At 38.1% G+C, this 23,380-nt stretch overlaps 2 protein-coding genes across 4 annotated transcripts in view; one reads left to right on the top strand and one right to left on the bottom strand.

The window, feature by feature from the left end:
• The window catches only part of LOC121521302 (MAM domain-containing glycosylphosphatidylinositol anchor protein 2-like), a 326,586-nt gene that overhangs the window by 74,347 nt on the left and 228,859 nt on the right, over positions 1–23,380 (top strand). The gene's annotated exons all lie outside the window — the stretch shown is intronic.
• LOC121521303 (low choriolytic enzyme-like) lies at positions 2,065–7,318 on the bottom strand. Of its 3 annotated transcripts, none has more exons than XM_041805193.1 (8): positions 7,244–7,318; positions 7,103–7,121; positions 6,922–6,984; positions 5,456–5,602; positions 5,223–5,340; positions 2,470–2,648; positions 2,300–2,381; positions 2,065–2,203 (listed from the first exon to the last, which is right to left on the bottom strand). In XM_041805193.1, exons 1-8 carry the CDS (start codon positions 7,316–7,318, stop codon positions 2,065–2,067), a joined length of 822 nt encoding a protein of 273 aa, XP_041661127.1. The 3 variants fall into 3 exon arrangements, with proteins under 3 accessions (XP_041661127.1, XP_041661128.1, XP_041661126.1); XM_041805194.1 differs by having other exon boundaries at positions 6,922–6,975; XM_041805192.1 differs by lacking the exon at positions 7,103–7,121 and having other exon boundaries at positions 7,240–7,318.

The raw sequence follows: 23,380 nt of genomic DNA, 5'->3' as shown, positions 1-23,380 counted from the left end.
TTTTTTTTTTTTTTTTTAAGATAAACTATTCACATAGAAACTACAGCCTGATTAACACTCCTGCCAAACACGCCCTGTAAAGGGTGGTGGAAGGGAGAGCCCTCAGGAGCCCAGCCAAACTGGGAGGCCAATGGAGGTCGGCAAAATCACGGTCCATTGAAATGTTAAACTGTGATTACCATGTTTGGTTTTCAACCTGAATAATAACCACTCTTATCAAAGAAATAAAAAACAAATAGTTGTTAATTTAAGCTGTAGTACAATGTATTCTTTTAAATTAGGTTAAAAGAAGCAAAATGGGTTACAAAAAGAGAAAAAAAATGGGAGGATAAAGGTGAAGGAAATTAAAGGGTGGTAGAAAATGTGTTTAACAGCAGCAGCAATGGGAGAAGAATGGCAAAAATAGGTAAAGCAGGAATAATTTGGCTAGAAATTTAAACAAAATGGGTTAAAAGTGGCAAAAATCGGTTACCTAAATGCAGAACTAGGTGAAAAATGTTGAAAAGCGTTCAAAAAGTTTTGGGAAAAAAATGGATCAACAGCTGCAAAAATAGACAAACTTGATTAAACATGCAAAGTTTTGCTTTAAAAGGAAAATACACATTTAAAGTGGCATAAATGGCACAAATATTGCCAATTGTAAAAGGTAATAAAATATGATAAACCAATTAAAAGGGTTAAGAAGTGGAAAAATTAGTTACATAAATACAAAAATGAGTGTCAAATTGTGAATAGCATTTTAAAAGTTGTAAGATTTTTTTTACAGTGGCAACAATGGGCAACAACTGGCAAAATTGGGTTAAAAGGCAACAATTGACAACAAATTGGGGTGAAAATAGTTATTGGTGGCAAAAATGTTGCAATAACGGACAGATCGAGTAGTTAAAGGGGTGCTAAAATGGATTACATGAATGCACAAGTGGTTGGAAAATGGTGAAAAATGGAAACAAAATGTGGTGAACAAGCTGAAAAAATGGGCACAGAGTGGCAAAACTTGATTGAAAAGGCAAAATTGGGCTGTGAAGAGCAAATATGGATTAAAAGTGGCAAAACAATGCAACATGGCCAGATTAAGTAGTACAGGGTTTCAAAAGTGATAAAGTGGTAAAAGGGGTTAAAAGTGGCAAAAATGGGTTACAACAATGCCAAAATGTGTGGGAAATGGTGAAAAGCAGTAAAAAAGTGGTAAAAAATTATTCATCAGCTGCAAAAATGGGCAAAAGGTGGCAAAACAATTGAAAAAAAAATGCACCCAATGTGGCAAAAACATAGGAAATGGCCATATGAGGTAGTTAGAAGGGTTTATGAATAAGTTAAATAAAGGTTAGAGAAAGGGCCAAGAGTGGAAAAAAAATGATGAAAATGAGTGAGAACAGTGGTTAAACAGTTTAAAAGTGGCATGGATAAACATTAGAACCCATGAATAGCTTTACATACTTTTCTTCTCCAAAATGAAACAACTGTTAGTCAGGATGCTAGCACCAATGCTACTGATCCAACACACATGCATTGATACTGTCAATAAATCACAACAGGGGAGGGCCCATTCTCTGGGTTCAGCACACACCCAACCAACTCTGGGCTTCTGCCCCCTTCATCATCAGCTGTGCACCTAACAGCCTGTCCTTACTCCACAGGTGAGCACCAGAGGCAAAATCAGCCTGATTACATTCATTCTTTTTGTAGCATCTTTTGAGTATGGAATAAAGCTGTGCAACATGGTACAACATTTATTGGACAAATTGAAGGTGAAATAGTGAGACAAAGCATCTACAACCACTGCCTGCTGTCTTCTTAATGGCAGATGCTATTGAAGGACTGCAGACTGTTGCTGTGCAGAATCAAGTATTTAACACAGCCATGAAATAGATACACTTTAAGTAAGAAAGTAGCCTTTTAAAAGACATCTAAATCTTTAAATCCCATATCTGTTGGACTTCAGCTGCAAAGAGCACATCATTGCTGCTGTAATCCTGTTAAGTAAATGACAAAACGATCAAAGAAATTGAATATGTTTTATTGTCACATGGGTGTTAAGAATGTAAACATTACAGTAATCTTCTGTCAGATGTGTTTTGAGCACTGGTAGAGTCTGTTGATCCGGAGGATGTCGATCTTGGATAGACCTTCTCTCTGCCCGATGAGAACAGAGGCATCAGGGATGGGGGTTATGGTCTCTGCTCCATACTTTCCAAAGGCAGTTCTGCAGATATGGACCAGGCAAAAAGGATGATTAGTTCAGGGATAATTAATTCACTCTAGCATTTAACCAAAATATAGAGATTTCTTTTTACTTTACCTTCCATAGTGCATCACAGAGGAGTAGTCATAGGGAGTGTTGAGATTGTTTGAGTCTTTCTTTTGGAAGTTGTAGACATAATCTGGGGAGAAAACAACAAACTTAACAGTCAAAGCAATTAATCTGTTAAATTATTAGATAAATGATGAACTGTGACGTGATTTTCTTACAGTCATGTAAGTTCTCCCAGTTGATTTTGACATACTGGTCGCGGTCGCTGCGTGTGTGTTCGTGGTAGAAACCCAGTGCGTGCAGCAGCTCATGCTGGATGATGCCGTGACGTACGCAGCCAAACCTCTGCAGGGACAACACCTGCTTGTCTCCAACACGACCCAGTAGGGAGAAGCAGCTAACAGAGACAGAGTGAGACAGAGTCATGGATATGAAGCTTGACGTTTCATTAATAAATAAATTTAATTCACATAATCAGCAACACTATTTGTTCATGATGATGATGGTTTAAGAGTAGGGCCTTTTTTGGGTTAGCATAGCAGGAAGACTAAAGATGCATCCATTTGGCAGCTGTTGTGAGGCTAAACTTGCAGTGTAAGGGGTTTTTAGTAAAGAATGCTCTCATCAGATTCAGCCATTCATTGCAAAAACTGATCAGTTTTACTTGGTGTTGAAGGTTCTGCTAAAAGATGCCAAGAAGTCTGCTTTGACTTTCTTAGGAGCACAGTTGTAAAACCCTCATGGGAGGATGCAACAAAAGCTTTAGCCTATGGAGGGAGGAGGCTGGGGTGGTGGAGGTGAAGCTTTGCCAGCAGCATGATTGTTGGTGTAGAAGGCATCAAGGAGAAGAAGTCATATATAAATGGACCGCCTTGCTGAGAGAATGAACTGTGATCGATTTAGAATAGCAATAATTCAATCAGCTGGCTGTCAGCTGATTGTAGCCTGGCTTCTGTCTGAACTAATGCTAAGCTGCATTTCCTGTCATATCTCTATCAATCTGGTGGTTGATGGGCTCTTGTCCCACCAAAATCTTGTTTGATGGGACAGAAAAAGAGGGGGCATGCAGCAGTGGGCAATCAAGTAGAAAGAGAGTGAGAAAAAGAGATGACTTATTTTCAGTTCACCTCAGTTAATACACTCTGCATGCTGTCTTGACATTTTTATGTTAGTGTGGGCTGGAAAAAGTGAATTCCATTAATTATTATAATTATGAAATAAGACAGAAACTATGAAGTTGATGTGTTTAATACTAGATAGTTATTGTGCTGTGATCATGGAAATCATGTGAAGAAGGCAGATCACTTCTGAATCAGCTGCTATTTTGGTACATAACAGCATAATGAGGTTAAAAGTATTTCATTTTGGTGCCAAAAGCTTTTTGTGTTTATTTCAAGTTAATTTGGACTACCAGGGGGGTGCAATGAGAACAGTGGATAGAGTTGGTTAAGCTGAGATAAAGTACAGTTGTTGCTTTTTTCATAAACTGTTCAGTTGGTTGGAGTGTAGGTCTAATTTCAGTTTGACCGCGTTTTTCTTTGGTTGACTACAAGCCTGTAATATTTACTTGTAAAGCTCTTGTTATTAGATGTTTGTTTGAATTTCAATGGTTAATTTCCACATTCATTGCATCAGAATTGCCATAATATTTAACATATATATGTTTTGTGTCAAATTTGATATGAGAAGCATTTTTGCCAACTAATAATCCAGCAGAGGGCATTTTAATTATTTATCTGATTGCATACAAAAGGTTTTTAAGGAAATTATTGATCATTTTGATTAGATAGAGGTCTGACAAAAAAATAGAGAGCAAATATGATACAGCTGGCTTTAAATGGTTAAAACCCACACATGCTGTTTCTTTTAGAAGATTGTCCGTTATTCTTTTTTTTTTAGCTAAGAACAGAATCAGAGAACACAGAGAAAACAACAGAGAAAACTCTTAAAAAGTTTTAAATTTGTAAAATGAATTGTGGCAGCAGGTCTGATTCAAACAGATGAATTAAATATATAACAAGTGTGACCAAATACTTTTGTCCATTTGGTATAGCTAATTATGTAATAAACCTCGAGTGTCCAGTTGTGTATATATTTTTAATTGGACATTAATCTTTTGACTTATTCTCTCTGTCCTGTGTGCCTCCTGTGTTTGCACACTGCCCTGCAGTCTTATACCCTAATATAGGTGAAAAAGCATTTTTTTTCTATTCAGCAGTTTAAGACAACTCACTCAATTTCTCTAAGAAACCTTTCTATGCACTAATATACAAGGCCCGTTTCATATAAGACTTGCCTATGCAGAAGAGGACTCAAAAAATGCTGTCTTAAAGCAATAGCATGTAGAAGCTTTATCTTAAGTGCAATCATGTTATAAGGTAGGACGCCCCTTGAAAACAACTGAGCATGAAAAACAACTTGATAAAAATTGTTGCCAATCTTTTCTTGCTTCTTTGCAGTTGTTTTATTTCTGTGGTTAGCCAACATTTTTTAGATATGGTACATGTTTTTGTATTTTTCAATCATTTTAAATCTTTTTATTGTTGTTTTGTATTTCTTTTTTACCCTTTTGTATCTTTTGTGGTTGTTTTAAAAGGCTGTCATTTGGTATTCTTTTGCAGTACTGAAAGTAAGGATTTATACATCATTAATATTGGCTTCTTTCTGTTATTCCTTTGATTTTCTTCATTGATGTTTACATAGTCAAGGTTGTTTCACTTTTCTTTATAGTGGGTTCAAATCTTTATGAAGGCATTTTGAGTATGTTTCATCTCTGTGTAGTTGTTTGCACCTTTTGCAGTTATTCTGCATCTCCTATATGTTGTTTTTCTCTCTCTATGTTTTTTGAGTCTCTTTGAAGATGGAAAACTTTTCAAAGGTTGTAACTATTTTATTTACAGAATCACAAACATGCTTACTCTGCTTTTAATTTCACTTTCTCCTAAGCACGTTTGAATGCTTTATAACTCACCCATATCTCGGTTCAATGCTCAGATACACTCTCTGAGATGCACGTGGAATGAAGCGAATGCAGGTTTTGTCTTCAAAGTCCTTCATTGCTTTCAAAATCTCACTCCTCTCACTGTCATCTAGAAAAAAAAAAAAAAAAAAAAAAAAACAACAGTTGAGAGCATCCATGCATTGCGTGACTGTCAGAATCCAATCCACTTCCATTGCTGTAGTATCTCTTTAAGTCATACCTACCATACTTTTTACTTATAAGGAAAGGGATTTCCACATTCCCGTTTGCAGACTTGGGCCAGAGGCAGGAATATGCTTTATTAAAGCACTTCATAGCATTCCTGGTTCTTGGGATGAGCACGTCTCCTTCCAGCAGAAAATCTCTGGATCCTGTAAGAGAAAAAAAGTGAGGGGTAGCATGAAGTGAGATAGGAGATTAAGCCAGGTCTTTTCAGTCTAGGAAACTAGCTCTAAATTCATGACTAGGTTATGTTCAGAGGTATGGCTTAAATCAGTGGTGCTACACTGGTCTAACCTCAGGGCACACCAATATCTTTGATGACCAAATTTCCCAAAATTTTCAACCATGCAATAACAGAGCTGTATTTGAACATGACCTGAAGTAGTAGAAATGTTTTTATTTTTTTCCACTCGAATAAAATTGAATAAATAGAATAAAAAAGGATATTCTGTAAATACAAATTTTGGTCAATCTTACCCAGGCATATCTTAAAGTGCAGAAAAACTAATTTGCACAGTTGTAGTTACAGTTGAAAAGGACATGTTTTATACTCGCTTTTTGGGGGGCTATCTGTCAGCATTGCAAGCCACACTTCAAAACAACGCAGTGTATTATAAGTAGACTGTTGCTAGGCTACATGGAGTGTTGCATTCATGGTCTAAAATTCTGTGGGAATTTATGAAAACTTGTGAAACAGGTTGCCCTCAGCATCTCTGGCATTACCACAGTCTTGGGCCTTTGGGGTTGGTTCTGGGCCGAATGTGGCCCCCGGGCCTGAACAGGCCTGATGCAGACTTTCTTTTGTAACATCACAGACCAAAGCAACACAGTTAAAGTAACCAATTGCAGCTAATTATAATAAGTAGCTAATTTTCACTTACCGATACTGTAATGATGGAGAAAATACAATCCTCTTTCAAAACTAGGGATGTTTGTGATTAGTCTGCTGAACAGTTGAGGTCAGATCCCTCATATATCAGAATGAAAATTACTAGTCCTTTATATATATTAATATTTGTAATTATTATTGGTCTACAATCCCGGTCGAATGCTCTCACAGTTTGTCAGATTATAAAATCATCTACTTGACATGCATTTAAACAATAATTTTCTGCAGTCTTCTTCTTTTTCCATGCATCAGCAGTGTAATTTTGGGAAACAGTTTTGAACTTATCATCAGTTCTCCATACTTTATGTTTTAAGAATCTGATTTATAGCCACCTTAATGTTAACTCAGGCTTTGTTGAGGCATTGTACTCAAAGACAGTCTGCGTATGTTGAGCTCACTTAGTGATATATGCCTCTGAAGGCAGCATATGATGAAAACAAAGCAGGTAATATGAATGTAATTTTAGAGATGTGTTCTATTATGTATGATTTCTATCACTGAATGTAGACGACATGCACTAATATTGAGAAAAGATAATGTCCTCTTGCTGTCATTGTAATCTCATGCTTGAATACTCACCATTGTTCATCCTCAGAATGGTTGAGGTAATGTCCTCCATGTCCAGCGTATTCACTGAGATATCTAATCAATGGAAGCAAAGCAGAAGTGATAGAAATCCATTTTCACTATTATACACAGTGTGATACCAGAGATTTGGTTTGCAAAATTGGGCTGCAGTTGCATAAACAAACATTCTTACCTTTATCAGCACTATGATTCTGTGGAAAATGGGAAAAAAAATAAGTACATTTCTGTTTTATCTCAAAGATTTTTGTGATTGTGGGCAATACATGTAGTGCAGGCAGTCTTTTTCCATTTTATTTAGGGAAGTATGACTTACATTGTCACGGTGAGCTCTGCAGAGGCCCAGCAGCAGCAGCAGCAGTTTGAGAGAAGCCGTTGATCTGAGGTCCATTTTTGTCTGGAGTCACTGATGCTTGAGATGTCGCTTCACAGACTTCACTGGCTCACAGAGGACTGATTCTGAAGCTCAGTTGGGACTGGGTTTATATATTCAGGCTGTCAGGGTGTGTCTGTGTACAGAGATTAGTGGTAGGTGTTCAATGGGCTCTGTCTTAAACACACAGCTGATGGGAATACCCTGTCCGCCCCTGCCACACTGTTGCCACACTGGGATAATCTTATTCTGGAGGGGATTACAATGACCAAAGGCTGCTGTCGGCTCGCCTAGCATCAGATTTCAGATGGCCTTTTCAACCAGCAGGGAGTCCGTGCATGAGAGCTGGGCCTGTCCCAAAGCTTTATTCCAGAAATAACAAATACAACAGTTGAACAAAATATGTCATGATGTCATGCATTTAGGAAATTAAAACAACAAAATGTGCATTTTTTCAAGTAAAGATTTGTCTGTGCAAGACTTTCATTTTCCTGATATGATTGATCAAAGATATGGAACTTTTCCAATTATTATATGGGAAAAAATCATACTATCTTCTACCATTATCCATTAGTATTCACTTCCACTGCATTTCAACACAATGTAACAACTTAGTATTAATTTGGCTGTTTTTGGCTTTTCATGATTTGATTAAGAACAGTCCCAAACAGCACCTATTTGTTGGATGCACATCTATCAACCTGGAGGCAGTAGGGTGGGAATTTCCAGCAAAGCATTAAAAAGTTATTCACATTTACTTTTCTTAAAAGTTGAATTCACCCTCAAAGAAAACAAGTAGTTCGTATTGGTCCATGTCATTTAAAGTAAAAAAAAAAATAATAATAATTTAATTTACATTTTTAATGAAACACATATACAAAAGAGTTTAGATAAAAACATCTGGAGGCACACTGCTGTCTCCTTGTATGTTACTTTTGGAACATTATTTTGAAAAAACATGGGTCTGAGGTAAAGTACAGTGCTTTTTTGCATTTTTGTGCTGAGATTAGGCTCTGAAGCTTTGCAAAATTGACATTTTAATGTGTCTAAGCAAAACATAATAACTAGGTTTGCAGTCAACCGAAGAAAAACTTGATTGAATAAAATTACACCCATGCACCAACCAATCAATTTGGAGTTGGGGTATGGGGGTTAGGAAAAAAATGGCCATCTTTTTGAATCAGTGCTAACGAATCCTGAAATAACAGCAAACTTAAAGCTGTCCCCTTCCTTCTTCATATGACTCCAGTGATCAAAGAACAAAAGCTATTTTGAATTATATGAAAGATTAATGTAAGATGTTTAAAAATGCTAACAGTTAATGAGACCCTCTTGTTACAGCTCGCTTTATGCAGGCTAATATCACAACATAAAAACAAGACAGCATGTAAAGTATACTCAGGTGAACGAGAACCAAGTCTGCAGGTCAGGATGTAAAGAAAGACTTCCAGGACCATGAGATCTCTGTCTCACTCCTCTGCTGCAGAGTGGGGAAGAATGCAGTGAATAGGGGAAGAGCAGAGACACTTGCAGCATCACAAAAATCCTGCAGTTTCCTGCACATGCATGTTGAGTTGTCAATGTATATTTTAGTTCTTTAGAGTGTAGTTGCTTTAAAACAACCAGAAACCTACGGATGCAAGCAGCAAAGAAGGGCCCTCGCAAACCAGTGCATATCAGGTTGTGCCACAACCATGGCTGCGTAGCAACTTCTGGGTGTTGGCAACGTGTGTGGTGTTTTACAGCAAAGCAGAAAGGTCATGTAGATCCTCCCAGTTAATGTAAAATAATAAGTTTGTTGTGTTTTGTGTATGAGGTAGTACTGCTCATCAACAGTGGGTGGCAGCCTGCCAAAGCAAGATGCTAACATGCAGAATTGATGAGGGCAAAACAGATATTCATTAAGTAAAATTAAAGATGTGATGTGTTATTTCCTACAGCCAATGGCGCAACAGAAAACAATAACAACAAAAAACATGAAAAGAACATTTAAATGGGTAGAGGAACAGACCTTAACCATACATGTGGCATTTGAATCAGATTAGATATTTATTATGAGAGTTACGGTGACTTCCTGTCAAATTGGCGATGGCAATGTTGTGGAGAAATATTGAGGTTTTTCCCTTAAAATCTGAGGTTGATATAGGTTTAGCACAGTAAAAAAGAGTAAAGAAATTACCCAGCTATGTAACTTCCTGTTTTCAGTAGAGTATGTGTAAATCTAATTTTGAAAACCTCTGAGCAAACAAATTCTTGCACCCCTTTAACATCTTTTAAACTCCCCCGATGGGGGGGACTCGAGAGTGTCAGCACTATTGTTCATAATCATGTTTCCTCCATTTATTGGAATGAAGTGTAAAGAAGTGTATGGAAACATGCCAAGTAGATTTCAATTAAAGTTTGGAACTACCCTCTATCCATTTTAAAAAATCAATACATTATTACAGCACGTTTAAGGAAGGTCTCGAGAAAATAGAATTATTTTGGAAGAGGAAAATAAAGTGAAGAAATGACAGAAAAACAGTGGGCACCTCTTATAAACATCCTCTTAAATCTGTCTTTTGATTTGCTGAGAACACAATTATTTTTTGTCTCTGCTGTTTCTTTCTCCTCTTGTTCACACCACATTAAAAACGTCAACATCTCTTCTATTTTCTTAGAGAATTTTCCAAATGGAATAAAAGTCTTTTAAAGCAAAGTTGAATCAATCATTTGGTTTGATTTGTTTGTTGACGGAACAGTGCCAACTCTCTGAACATCTCTTGTTTTCAGCTGCTCTTCTGCATCTCCCATTGCTGCTGATTTTTTACAATTTTTTTATTCCTGGCAAGAATATCTGTTAATCATGCCAAAAAAACCCAACTTTTTTGTCTATCAGTATCTACTTCAGTCTATGTGCCTGATCATTAACACCTTTACTGGTCCAGATAGCATCACTGCATCTCGTGTTCAAACACTACTTTACCAGCTTTTGTGGCCTTTAAAACCTTTAGGTTCCACAAAGAGCTTCTTAATTTACACTGGTTGTAACCCTGTAAGCTGCTGATTTAATGTGTTGTTTCAGATAATAATAACAGCTCAATTAATGGCTGGTTGTAAAGTTTTGGATGCATTATTGATGCATCAGAGATGATCTGAGCTGTGAAGGCCCTGCTGTGGCCGCTGGACTGTGATGAACCAATAGAAGCCTTCTTAAAAAACTCTGAATCCAGAAATGGGTTGTTTAGAGAGATGAGTATTCTGATTTATTGGCTGCATGGATGATAAATCATCGGCTTCCTGTAGATTGTTTACAAGAGGAGAGGCAGGCTGTCTGGCTGCATGGCACCATAAACAGTTTTAGGATCTGATTCTGCGTGTCAAGGCCGACAGCTTCAAATGGAGATTCCATCACGGCAACCTTTATGTGATGTGGACCCCGGCTGTACATCAGAATAATGTGGCATTTGTTATTGGGGTACAAAAATTGCTCTCTGAGTGTGCATGTGTGTCTTAAAGAGAGCTGCATGTGTGGACGCCCTTTGCTGCAAGCCCAGTAAAACCCCGTTGGATTTGTACAGTTTATAATGCCTATATCATTCTTTTTACACACATACACTTCTATCTATACGCCTGTGGGCGCATGAGTGTGCGTTTCCTGCATGTGCCTGTCCAATTCTAGTGATCCGCGTGGGTGCACAGGTAATCCAATTTGTGTTTTAGAGGCACAGCACAGCACGGGTATTGCTCAATGATGTATGACCCATCCATTCGGTTGAGCTTTATTCCTAATGCCTCTCAAACTGCAGGGGAAAGGAGATCTTTTTCAATTGAATGTCAGTCCAGGAGCTGGTCATAAGAATTAATTGTTTATGTCCCTACGAACATCTGTACTTTGTTAAGACGAGGAGAAGCTTCAGGAAACCATGAGATGTTTGAGTATAACTATAATAAGACTTGCCTGATATCATTTAAGCGTATTTATCTTTCTTTTTGCTCTCTTTAGCTTTTTGTTATTTTTTTCATTGAATTTACATAATCTAATACAACTCTACATAATCTACAGCTATGAACTTGCCTCTATGCTATGCTCTCAAAGAGATCTGAGTCTACAAGAAAATTCAAAAATTCAATGCCACATGCTGTAAAGACCACGCCGTGAAACAGTAGCCTGCCCTTTACTGTGCAGATGAAACAGCTCACTCAGAGACAGCAGCCATGTCCTTGACATGCATTTCCTCTGGAATGACCATTTTAAGCGTTGACCAATATTGATTTTTCAGGGCCAGTTATTAGTAGGTGCATGTTACCAAAATTCATTAGTTATGAATAGACTTCATGTGGCAAAAGTAAAATAGCATGTTGAAAATGTATGGTAAATACACAATTTAGTACTAGCTCTGTCCACATGAGGAACAGCATCGAGCAACATAGTAGCAGCAGGAAACAGGAAGGGATACTGTACACTCCCTGTGTCAGTGTCACTCAGTCCTCAGAGCTGATTGGCTGATGGTTGTGTGACATCAAGGCAGTCAGACAGTGTTGTGGTAAAGGCATTAGGTGAGAGTATAGGGAGGAAAAGCAAAACCAGAGGGGAAGACGCACCTTGTGTTCAAACCAAAGTAGCCATTAATTGATTTTGTCTGATTATCCTTTTCCCCACTTTTAACCCGTATTTGTCAATTTTGGCCACTTTTAACATATGGTTCCCTTATTTGCAAATTTTAATCAATTTTCACATTTGATTGTTTGACTGATTGCTGCCATTAAATGCCACTTCTGCCCCTTTTATGTCACTTTCAACCCATCTTAACAACTTCATGTGCCACTTGCAGCTCATTTTAGCCATTTTTTTACCACTACATTTTTTGCCACTTTCTGCCACAGGGCACCCATTTACGCCACTTTTTTAAAGTTTTAACCCCATTTAAGCAACTTTTTTTGCCACCTGTATCTCATTTTAGCCACTTCTTTAAAACCATTTGAATCCCTTTTTGCCACTGTTTTACCACTTTAACCCATCTTAGTTACTTTTTTGCCACTTGTAGCCCATTTACCCGTCTTTTTACCACTTTAAATTTTTTTTGCCACGTTTTTCCTCTTTTTAATCTAGTTTTGCCACTTATTTCTCACTTTTCACCTATGTTTGCCACATATTGCCATTTTCAACCTATTCCTGCCATTTATGCCAATTTAAACCCATCTTAGTAAATTTTTGAACTGCTCCTAGACTGACTCAATTGAAAAAAAATCTCCTTTCCCATGCAAATTGACAGACATTAGGAATAAACCTCAACCGAATGGATGGGATATACATCACTGAGCATTACCCATGTGCTTTGTGCCACTGTTTAGCCACTTTAAATCCATTTTTTGCCACTTATTTGCCATTTTTAACCTATTTTTGCAACCATTGATTTGCCATTATTGTACTTCAGCTTAATGAATAAAATTAATTTTTGTTGCTCTAATAAGAGTGACTATTATTCTGGTTAAACAATAATAAATATGGTTTCACAGCTTAACTTTACAATGGCCCATGATTTTTCTGATCTACATGAGCCCCCCGTTTGACGGGACCCCCGAAAGCTCTCCCCTTTTTCCCCCTTATGTGCAGCCTTTTTTTACAACAACCACTTTGAATGTACCAGACAAAACGATTAATCTAAAACAAAATAATCTTCTACTGCTGCCCTAGATGGCACATTTCTCATTTTGTGACCTAAGCAGTGTAAGAGGTGGACTTTTGTGGTGGAAGGAAGTGGAGCAGATGGGAAGTTTAGGCACATCTTGACCACCAAACACCAGCCATGGCATACCTTACGGACCTTTGAAGTACAACTCTGTCTTTCCCTCTGACACACTGTGGGCAGCCAAGGACAACAGTCAGTGAGCAATATCAATTTACGTAATGGACTATTAAACAATGTGCTTAACACTCTGAACGGCTGCACTGGTGTTCAGTGGGAGTGTGTGTGCCAGGAAGTCAGCTGCCATGATAACCACGGTGTGAAATGACACGCATTAGCCTGCTCTGCTGCCTCTTACTCACCCGTGCTCCTGCTCCTCCTACAAACCGACACAGATGGCCTACTTACCCTCTCAGTGCTTGCCTTTTGCTCTGCATGTAAAATAAAAATGAACTGTTTTGTTCACTCTGTTCCCCTATGATCCCACTTGGGTATTTTTATAAACAAGTCTTCAAAAAGCCCCATTTTTCCTGTGTTATTTCCCCACTAGGTGACTAATCTCTCATTGTTTTGAGTGTCTTGAGGGTGGGGAGTTATTTTTTATGCTTTTGTTACAAAAAATTGATATGTTTGTTTTTTTCTAGCTCTCTTTCTTAAAGGTATCCCTGTTCTGCCTTCTTTTTCTCTCTTTGTCCCCTCACACTTGAATCAGTCTTAGAGAGTATGCACGTCTTGTTCATACTAATTGACATTCAGACAAACAGGAACAAATATATTAGATATGAGCGCTGTCTTAATTGGTGTGAATTGCCAGACTTGTACGAGCTGTGTGGATAATTTTAATCAGGTGTTTTATTATAGTAATGCAATTGATTAAGCCACACTTCAGTTCACAGTTTGGGGTATAATTGTGTGTGATAGATGAGATGTGAAGTGCTATATGAGCCTGTTTTAAAAATTGTACTACCCAAGGTCTTTAGGCCAAAGAACATTGGAGTGAGAGGAAAAAGATGATGTAGTAAAAAAAAAAACCTCAAACTAAACTACCATTCTTCTTTGCTACCATTGTCAGTGCCTTTTTTTAAATCATTATTCTTAATTAATATGATATTTGAATATTTTGGTATACAAACACCATTTCCAGAAAGTTGGGACTATGTGTAAACTGAGAATAATAACAGCATACTATGATTGAAAAATACTTTTCGACCTGTATATTGTTAATCACAACACAAAGACTTAATATTTAATGTTTAAACTGACAAAATTGATTGTTTATTGGAGCTACACACATTCTCCACTTCGTAAAAGACTGCAAGGGAATACAATCCAGTAGTTCATGGGCAACGTTCTTCAAGCAGTAACGAGGAAGAGATTTCCCTATTTATAGTCCATGATATCATCAAAAAGATTTAGAAAATCTGGAAAAATCTCTGCAAGGGGCAAGGCCGAAAACCAGTATTGAATGCCTGTGATTTTTAATCCCTCAGGTAGTGCAGGTAGTACATGCAGGTTTTGGAGCAAAAAATGCTTCCATCCAGACAAGGACCATCCCATCTTATTCAAGCAAGACAGTGCCTTATACATTCAGCACAAGTTACAACAGCATGGCTTCACAGTGAAAAATTGTGAATACTAGACTAGGGCTGAATGATTTGCAAGAATAATCTAATTTTGAGTTTTTTCCCCAATATTGTGGTTGTGATTTAATCTGTGATTATTTTTAGGTTCTTTATCTTATAAATTTTCCAATAAAAACAAGCAATAAATCATTCTATATTATAACATAAACAATATTGGATATAATATTCTAGGGCTAAAGGATTCATAACAAATATCGAATTGTGATTGTTTTTGCTCATATTGCAAATTTGATATCATTTGCTATTTAGAAGGTGATAATCATTTTTATGTTGATCTCATTTTAGATAAGAAAAAACGTACATTAGTAAAGAAGGAATTTTCATTCTAAAATAATGAATTTTTTCTGTATGTGCATAAAATCTCTGCTGTAAACAAGTATTAAAATGGTATTTTGACCTATTTCAAGTTAAAAAAGAATTGCAACTTTTGCAATTTGTGAATTGCTGTAGGCCATATTGCAATTTAATCTCTATACTCCTGTACTAGACTGACCTGCACATTTTGAGGCACAAAATTTGACAAAAGAGATGTACATCAAGCTAAAATGGGAAAAAAAAATCTGCTCTCAATACTCCAGCAACGGATGTCTCCAGGTTGCAGACACAGTTGTGAACATGTTTCTGTCCCAACTTATTTGGCACATGTAGTAGATATCAAATTCAGAAAGTGTGTATTTAAAAACAAAAAAAAAAAAATTACAATTTTGTGTTTTCTGTAATTAATTTAAGGTTTGAAATCTCTTTATTTCCTTTTTTAATTGATATTTTACATGATGTCCCAACTTTTTGGGATTTTGGGGTTGTACTTTCGGTGAATTTCAAGGAAGAATCCCTCTCATTTTGGACACAGAAAACTCTGATTAAATCATTCTCAGCTGTCCCTCTCTGTCTTCATGTGTTCCTTGTGTAAGCGTGAATCAAAAACCCTGATAAAGGAGGGAGGAGTATGACTCATCCCTCTCAGTTCGTCTAGAACGGATGATGTTAGAGAAGAAAGTCACCCATTTCCTTTCCTCCGGGCTACAGACACTGATATAAATCCATTCCGTCTGCTTTTCAGTGTAGATAATATGATTACTATAACTTTTAGATCCTTTAATAAAATGAAAAAAAAAATGCATCCCATCCCTCCAACAAAGTTAACTTGATTTTATGGTTCAACTCATTTTTTCTTATGTTAAAGACAATTGCAGAAGCTTCATTTTTCAATAAATACTGAGTTATCCAAGCATTCTGCTTTTAGATAAATACATTATAGCTGGTGAATAAATATTTTGGGAAATATGAGGGGAATTCACTTAAAAGAACATTTTCAAGGGATTCTCATCATAATGTCTTTTCATGCACATGTGTAATTCCTGTTCCCTTATAGGACCGCATTAGAGATCTCTTAAAGTTTTAATTCAGCACCATCATCACATCAAAATTTGAATGTGTGCCTGCATGGGTGAAGATGCTGCCTCTAATAAGTCATTCAAATGTTGAACAAATCTACATTTAGCTTTTTATTGTAAATTCAACTTCCCCAGCTTCTGTGAAGAGTTTAAATTGTGCAAAACAGTACACATAGTTTATTTGCTGTAGTTTCTAGCTTTAAAGCTGCAAGCTTGTAACAGCTTAACTGTGTCTACAGTGTTTCTTCGCTGTTTGTATGGCTCACACAGCTCCTCTTTACATCAGTCACACCCGGACTAATGGATAATGCCTGTTAGTGTTGTATCAAATTACACTATGCAGGAGTCTTATCTTTGAAGCCAAGTTTGTGAGTGCTTTTGGTTTTTTTACTGACATTCTTGGCACGTTTTGTGGTGAGTAAAGTGCTAGAGGTGATGGAGGAGCATGGGCAAAGCATAAAAACCTGTGAATATAAGATCAGAAGGTCTAGTCTGGTTGTTTACTGCAGCACGATACAGACTTGTGCTTTCATAGAGCGTCTCATCAAGTCAGGAATTATAATGCATTAAGTGGAATAACACCCATATTACACCTCAAGCCATATGAAACCAGCCTGTTTATTCTTCTTTGCAACATAGTCAGGGTAGTAGATGCATAACAACATGTCAGATGAGTAGACCAGTTGCTGGAGTTTTAGGAGAGGGATGTTGTCCCATTCTTGTCTGAGTCCTGTGTCTGCTTTGCTGGATTTTATATGATGCTCCAAATGTTTTCTGTTGGTGAAAGGTCTATACTGCAGGCAAGTCCCTTCCCTAAAAGAAATGTTGTCTGGATACGAGCATATGCTGCTCTAAAACCTCTATAATCTTTTCAGCATTGCTAGTGCCATTTCCCAGATGTGTAAGCTGCCCGCCCAGTAGATACTTATTCAGCCCCAACCACCAGAGATGCAGGCTTCATAACTATGCAATGATAACACACTAGACGGTTCCTGTTCTCTTCAGTCTGCAGGACATGGTGTCAATGGTTTCCCAGAAGGATTTGAAATATTGTTTCACCTGACCACAAAAACACTGATTTGTCTATGTATTGTGTGGATATTGAACATATTAAATAACAGATAATGGCAGAAGTTTGTTCGCACAGCCACGTAATAGAGACTGAATTAAAAAGTTGTTCTCCATCTCTCCAATGCGTGACAGTGCTATGACGCATGAGCAGGTGTTTTATGAAGCTCTCTGTCAGGGTGAATGGATCCAGTGTGATTTTAAAGGAGTGACAGAGCCACAGGCTTTTCCATGTTCTACAAATTTGTCAGTTGTTTTATCTGAGTACAAATAAATGCAACAGATTCAGTGTGCAAGATGGGAGTGCTTGACATTTTTCAGATTATACTGTAGATCCGAAACAAAAACACATCCAAAAATAACGGCCCCAGTTAGTGTGAAGACCTTAATGTGGAACATGGTAAAAACTTCCTCACTCTCACTATCTCCCCCTTCCTCTTGTATGAAATTAGCTCTCTTTTCATACCTCCCCCTTAGATTGTGTAGTATTTTCTTTACCCCGTTTTGTTTCTGCAGTCTTCCACAGTTGTGACATTTTTCATTGGTAAACCTGTAGTCTTTGGCCAGGTGTTTTTTTCCACCACATCTGTAGCATTTTCTAATGTCTGGCTGCTGCTTTGGTCGCGTGTCGCTGACCTTGTTCACCGACCCTGCTGCTCTATATTATTCGCCAGGCTCTTTCCATGTAAATCCACAGTGTCTCTGTTTGCCGCCCCCATTGCTTAGAAATACTTGAATGCTTTTTCAAAATTCTTCCCATCCCCCAACAACAGCCTCTGCTGTATCCTTGATGTTTCTCAAAGTCCAAGATCCTTCCTCTGTATGAAGGATCATCCTGAGTCAGGTCCTTCAGAGGCAGGGCCAGAGTCCTCCCCTGCAACTCTTGAACAAACACTTACAACAGGTTGCTGAGTGTGTGTGATTACATCATAGGACTGGTCGCGTCCATATACATGGTGGTGGCAGAAATCATAATGAGAAGGGGACTAAAAAAAACTTGTACAATTTTTTACCCAGCCTTGTGTAACATGCTATCACATCATTATCATATAGTCAAAATAAAGATAATAATATGATCATATAATCATAGTCTATGGCGATACTTTTACTCGTCCAGCTTTACTTTGATGCCATAGAAACGAAATGACACACAAAAAACTAAGCAGCGGGAATGGGCGGAGCTGAGCAGCTTCTGTCTTGTGAGGTCTCAATGTTAAGGGGGTTCGGAGATGGGAATCCGTGAAAGGCGGGCCAATTTGGCCTCAGAATGTGCAGCCAATGGCAGAGAATAATGGTGGTCCATCTCAAATAAGCAGCACAAACCATGAATGCGATAAGAAACAAACCAGCAGTATCAAGAAGCAGTTCATGCTCTCTTATGTTAACTAAAAGCAGATATCGTTCACATGCATGACAACTGCCTGGCAGATGAATGTTCACATGGTATCTAAAAGTAGAGATAAATGGACTCCACATCCACAAATTCCTGTTTAGCTCTTTCCCTTTTTCAACTGTCCTTTCAAAAAAGGAATATCATATATAGACTGGTATGTGTTTTGAATATTTTTAATCATTTGAATGTAACAAGAATTATATGTGGCAAATATGGAACAGAACATCCCATAAGTCCCAGCATTGCAATTCAGAATTTATACATCCTTAAGTGGAGCAACAGTCTCCCTCTTTCACATTTGATTTTTTGTGTTAACATATAGCTTCTCTCTCCTTCTCACTCTTAATCTCTCCTCCTCCGCCACCTCTTTCTGTATAAGCCTCAGTGTATATAAGCTAACATGCTTAAGTTTTCCCCCCTAAATGTAGAAAATCCTCTAATGACGCTTTAGGCGCTGTTATTTTTCATCTTCATCATTTTGCTGAGCTGTATTTAAAATCACAAGGAATAAGCACCCTTCAGTTAACAAGACTCAGTGGAAAAATTCCAATTCATTAAATCTCCAAAAACCCTCAGAAGCAAATTAATTTGCTCAAGACTTTAACAGTTTGTGTTGTGAGATGTGACTTATCAGTTGGTTTTGACTCTTAGTGGAGTGGATGTGAAGGAGTGAGGCTAACTTGAGGTAAACAGACCTGTTCCTGTTCTGTGCTGCTGATATTGGGGGACCTGTAGCCTTCATTTCCAAGAGCTCAGCTCAGTGAGAGAGCTCTAAAACCCATTTCCTGCCTGGCTTAGAATAATGAGGTGTTAGAGCCTGCTGGCAGGGCTTAGCACACACTCTCCCCATGGAAAAGTTATAGATGGTATACTGTCCCACACACTCTCTCTCTCCCACACACTCAAAGACGTGGGCATATGCCCCCTGGAGGTGTTATAGATAGCTGCATATTGCAGAGCCAGCCAGGTAGCACCTTCAGCCAGCCTGCGCTGTGGGCATTGATAGGACAATCAGTTCACTCCGGAGTCACCACAGCCAATCATGAGACAGTTTCTTGGCGGGCAGCACCCAATCTTCAGAGGGATGCCAGATACTCTATCCTCAGTGAGCTGTTGCTGGCTTGCTGCTAGCCAACCATAAAGAAAGCTGCTTCCTCGCATCGGCCAATCGAGCGAGTGTTGGCCAGAGTTAGGCCTATCAACAGAGAACGGCTGCACGTTTACAGCCAATGTGGGCTTTATCCTTCCCTACAGATGTCCGATTAGTGTTGTTTAGGGAAATCAAACTGCCACAACAGGCCCGCTGTGCCAGTGTGGCACCGTAAACGGAGAAATTGGTTGAATGGGATAGGAAAACACCACAAAGGCTTACTTCACTGTAACACTGTGATACTCTGGCTGTCATGCTGTGAGGGTTTGTATATGGCCCATTGTTTGTGGGTAAAATGGAGCTTCACACCTCAGCATGATGACCTTTCATAAAAAAAATAATACCTCAAGCTGCAATGTGCTTCCCCCTGTGGAGGTATTTCTTTAATATGATTCTAAATTTACCAGTGTATTCTTTAAAGGCCTGTAAGTTTACTCCTCATAAACCTGTGCTGGCTTACACCAGCCAAGGACGTGCTCACAGTTCTGTGCTCATGTTGCATTTAATGGGCCCACGCCTTCAGTTGACATAGGTATTAGATCAGAAGATAATGCTGGGGTTTTAGGGCTACACAAGCTTTCTGTTTCCAGTGGAAGAGAAGAGAGCACTTTACATTCACTCCCCTGTTTTTACAACACACTGTAAGGTGAACATAAAACTAACTTAGGCTATACTGTAAATGCACCTTATTCTTTTGTGAGTCTTATCTGAAATCATACTGAATCTTTTAGAAAAGGAGATGCAATAATATGGCATTATGACAGAAAAGCAGAACAATTAAAGCTACTTTCAGTGTTTTTCACACTACATTTTTGACACATTACACCTCTATATATTCCAAGTGTTTTAGGGAGAAGGTCAGCTATTTGCCCCAACATTTCTAACTTGAAGATAATCCATAATAATATATGTAGAAATGTCCCCACTTGCTTCGAGTCACACAGGAAACAATTTGGAGAAGGGTCAGTGTTCATCCTTAAAACAAAGTATGGGAGCTAAAAAACACTGCTAGAAAAAAAAAAATCAAAGTTTGTTGGTTTATTATTTGGATTTTACAATGCACAAGATGTATTTTGACAAACTTGAACCAAGTTTTAGATGATTATAGATTGAAAAACAGGCAGCCTATCAGTGAAGATGTTAGGAGCAAGTTTAGCAGATTGTAAAAAAAGGTTTTGAGTAGCAATTTATATGATCCATGAATTCCTCTAATGAATTGTTTAGCAAAATAAATAAATCCCCTTTAAATCATAAAGCTTTATGTTAATCAATTCTTTGGACTGTATAGTGAGTATAGGGAAGGGGGATCAATTATTTTTATAGCCATTGATTCCCTTGTCAATACTCCTTATTGATCCAAGTCCTTAATGCTAAAACTATTGACTCTTTTCTGTTATTTGGTGGGAGGTCACAATGACAATATACTTTTCACACAAGTGATAAAAGAGAGCTTGTGATTCCATCTGTTACTGTTATTTTATATTGCTGATTAAACAAATTTGTGATCATCGCGACTGCATATGATTGTTCAAGTTTCTCATCAAGAACTGACTTTTTTTTTCTTTATGTTACATTTGAACTAGGGTTGGCAAACAATTAGAATTTCTGGTTGGGATCAATGTCAGAATTTACTGAAGTTTATCGCAGTTAATTTCCTCTTTTTGTTGCCTTTTGAAAGTTGCCTTGTTTAAACTGCTTATTTTACATCACTGCTAATGCAAGGAGATGTGGTAGATGATATCAACAGTGGATTATTATTTTTAACTAGTGAGACGTACTAAAAAGTTTGGGAGCACCTTTCATAGCCGATCTGAGCAGATGAGGAGGATGACTGTCCTGCAGCAGCTAAAGCCACGGTAATGAGTGTGTATGCTTCTCCCAGCAGCAGTTAGGTATCTTTTAGGTTGACAATCAAAGATAGCATAATTTGGTTTCATTTGATGCTGAAAACTTCTTTGTTTAGAGCTTATGTTCCCCCTTGCAAGAACTGATGTATATTTTTAACACTATGTGATGAAATTATGTTACAGAACCCACAAGTCGATACATTAGACATTATTGCTTCTTTAGCTTTTTGAAAAGCACACAGCTAGGTCCTTAAAGAGGCAAGTTTCAGCCTTCATCCTAAACATGAGTGGGGTGTTATTACCTCCGCCAAGGAGGTTATGTGATCGGGTGGGTTTGTTTGTTTGTTTGTTTGTTAGCAACATAACTCAAAAAGTCATGGATGGATTTTGATGAAATTTTCAGGAAATGTCAGAAATGGCATAAGGAAGAACTGGTTAGATTTTGGGACTGATCCGGATCACCTTCTGGATCCAGGAATTTTTTAAAGGATCTTTTACTATTGGGAGATAGGGCTAATGGCGGAGGTCTGCGCTGTTACTACTTTACACCGGGAGATGACGGACATGAGTAACTTCAATCCCAGCAGCATGTTTTTGGTGTGTTTCTATTCAAAGTTTTAGAGTTTATAGAGTTCCAAAGACACACACCTGGTTGATGAGACGAGTCGAAGCTTAACAGAGAGAAAGACAGCAAATTGTAGCAAGAATACTCACAATGCTGGGAGGAATAGAGGAATATTCACCCTCTGCCATGACTTTCAGTCATCCAGTGAGACTATGGGTGCTTCCGCCATGACAGTCCACACGTAGTGAAGCCAATGCTTTGCCTCACCATATCTCCACCCCACTGGGAAGGAAGTAATTGGCGAATTAGATTTTGGGAGTGATCCAGATCACCATCTGGATCCAGGAAAGTTTTTAAAGGATTCTTCACTATTGGGAGATAGGGCTTAGACGTTTTTGCTGCTTTATAATATAGACATAATATAGAGACATCACATGAGTACAGAAGATGCTACTAATTAGGTATTTCCAGCACTCTTTTATCTTCTTTTGAGCATTCTTTATTTCTAAACTGACTTTTTGGTCTTTCAAGTGTAAGAAGAAAGAGTAAATGCTTGTTGTACTTGAACTGATTCCAATGTGAGGTCTTCAACTGCTTTATAGGAGGACGAAGAAAGAAAACATAACATTCACAGATTAAAAGCCAGGAACCTGTTTTGCTTGAAATCCTGACTTTTTACGAACTTTATATAAAAGTCTTTGTTTAATGTTCATAATCTTGCCTATAAATACTCAGAGCTCTGCACACTGGCTGCATGTTGGATGGGTACTAAACACATTAAAATCCAAGATGGTAGATTCATTGCATTCAGTAAAATGTACACACATGCTTGCAGAATAAACCGTCAGTGTTACATTAGGTAACTCCTTGCTGTTTGCTGCTCACATTCTGTGTAGGCAGCAGGCTTAGCTGTGTTTTTGCTGGGAGCCCTCCCTGCCTGGCTCAAATAACAACTGCTGCCTGTTTCAGCACCATGGACAGAGACAGCACCATCACAGTGCTGCTTTAAACCAAACACCAAAGTGCATCGCAGCTTTTTCCCCTTTCATGCTTGTACTGTTGACTTAACAAGCTCTGTTTGGGGGAAAATCCAAGTGTCTATTTAGCAGCTTTAAGTAATAGATCAGATGAAACCAGGCTTGTTTGTGTCACTTCTTCAGAATGGTTTTAGATGGCTTTAAGCTTGCATGAACATAATGGATGCAGCTGTATGCAGCCAGGCTCTGTAACCCCTGCTGAGCAGTGCAGTAACGTTAGAGCGAGCTTGAATCTGTCCTCTAACTCTCTCTACCTTCACCCTCCTCAGTCGTCTCCCCTTGCCTTCCCCTCCTTCTTTCTCAGCAGGGCTTTG

Source organism: Cheilinus undulatus, linkage group 14, assembly GCF_018320785.1.
Source record: "Cheilinus undulatus linkage group 14, ASM1832078v1, whole genome shotgun sequence".
NCBI classification, from domain to species: domain Eukaryota; kingdom Metazoa; phylum Chordata; class Actinopteri; order Labriformes; family Labridae; genus Cheilinus; species Cheilinus undulatus.
This window is presented reverse-complemented; position numbering and strand designations above follow the sequence as displayed.

Coding starts and splice junctions, on each gene's coding strand:
- LOC121521303 (XM_041805193.1), bottom strand. CDS start 7,318: ATGGACCTCAGATCAACGGCTTCTCTCAAACTGCTGCTGCTGCTGCTG. Junction 2,649..5,222: donor AGCATTGAACCGAGATATGG/GTGAGTTATAAA, acceptor TGTCTCTGTTAG/CTGCTTCTCCCTACTGGGTC. Junction 2,204..2,299: donor TCTGTGATGCACTATGGAAG/GTAAAGTAAAAA, acceptor CCATATCTGCAG/AACTGCCTTTGGAAAGTATG.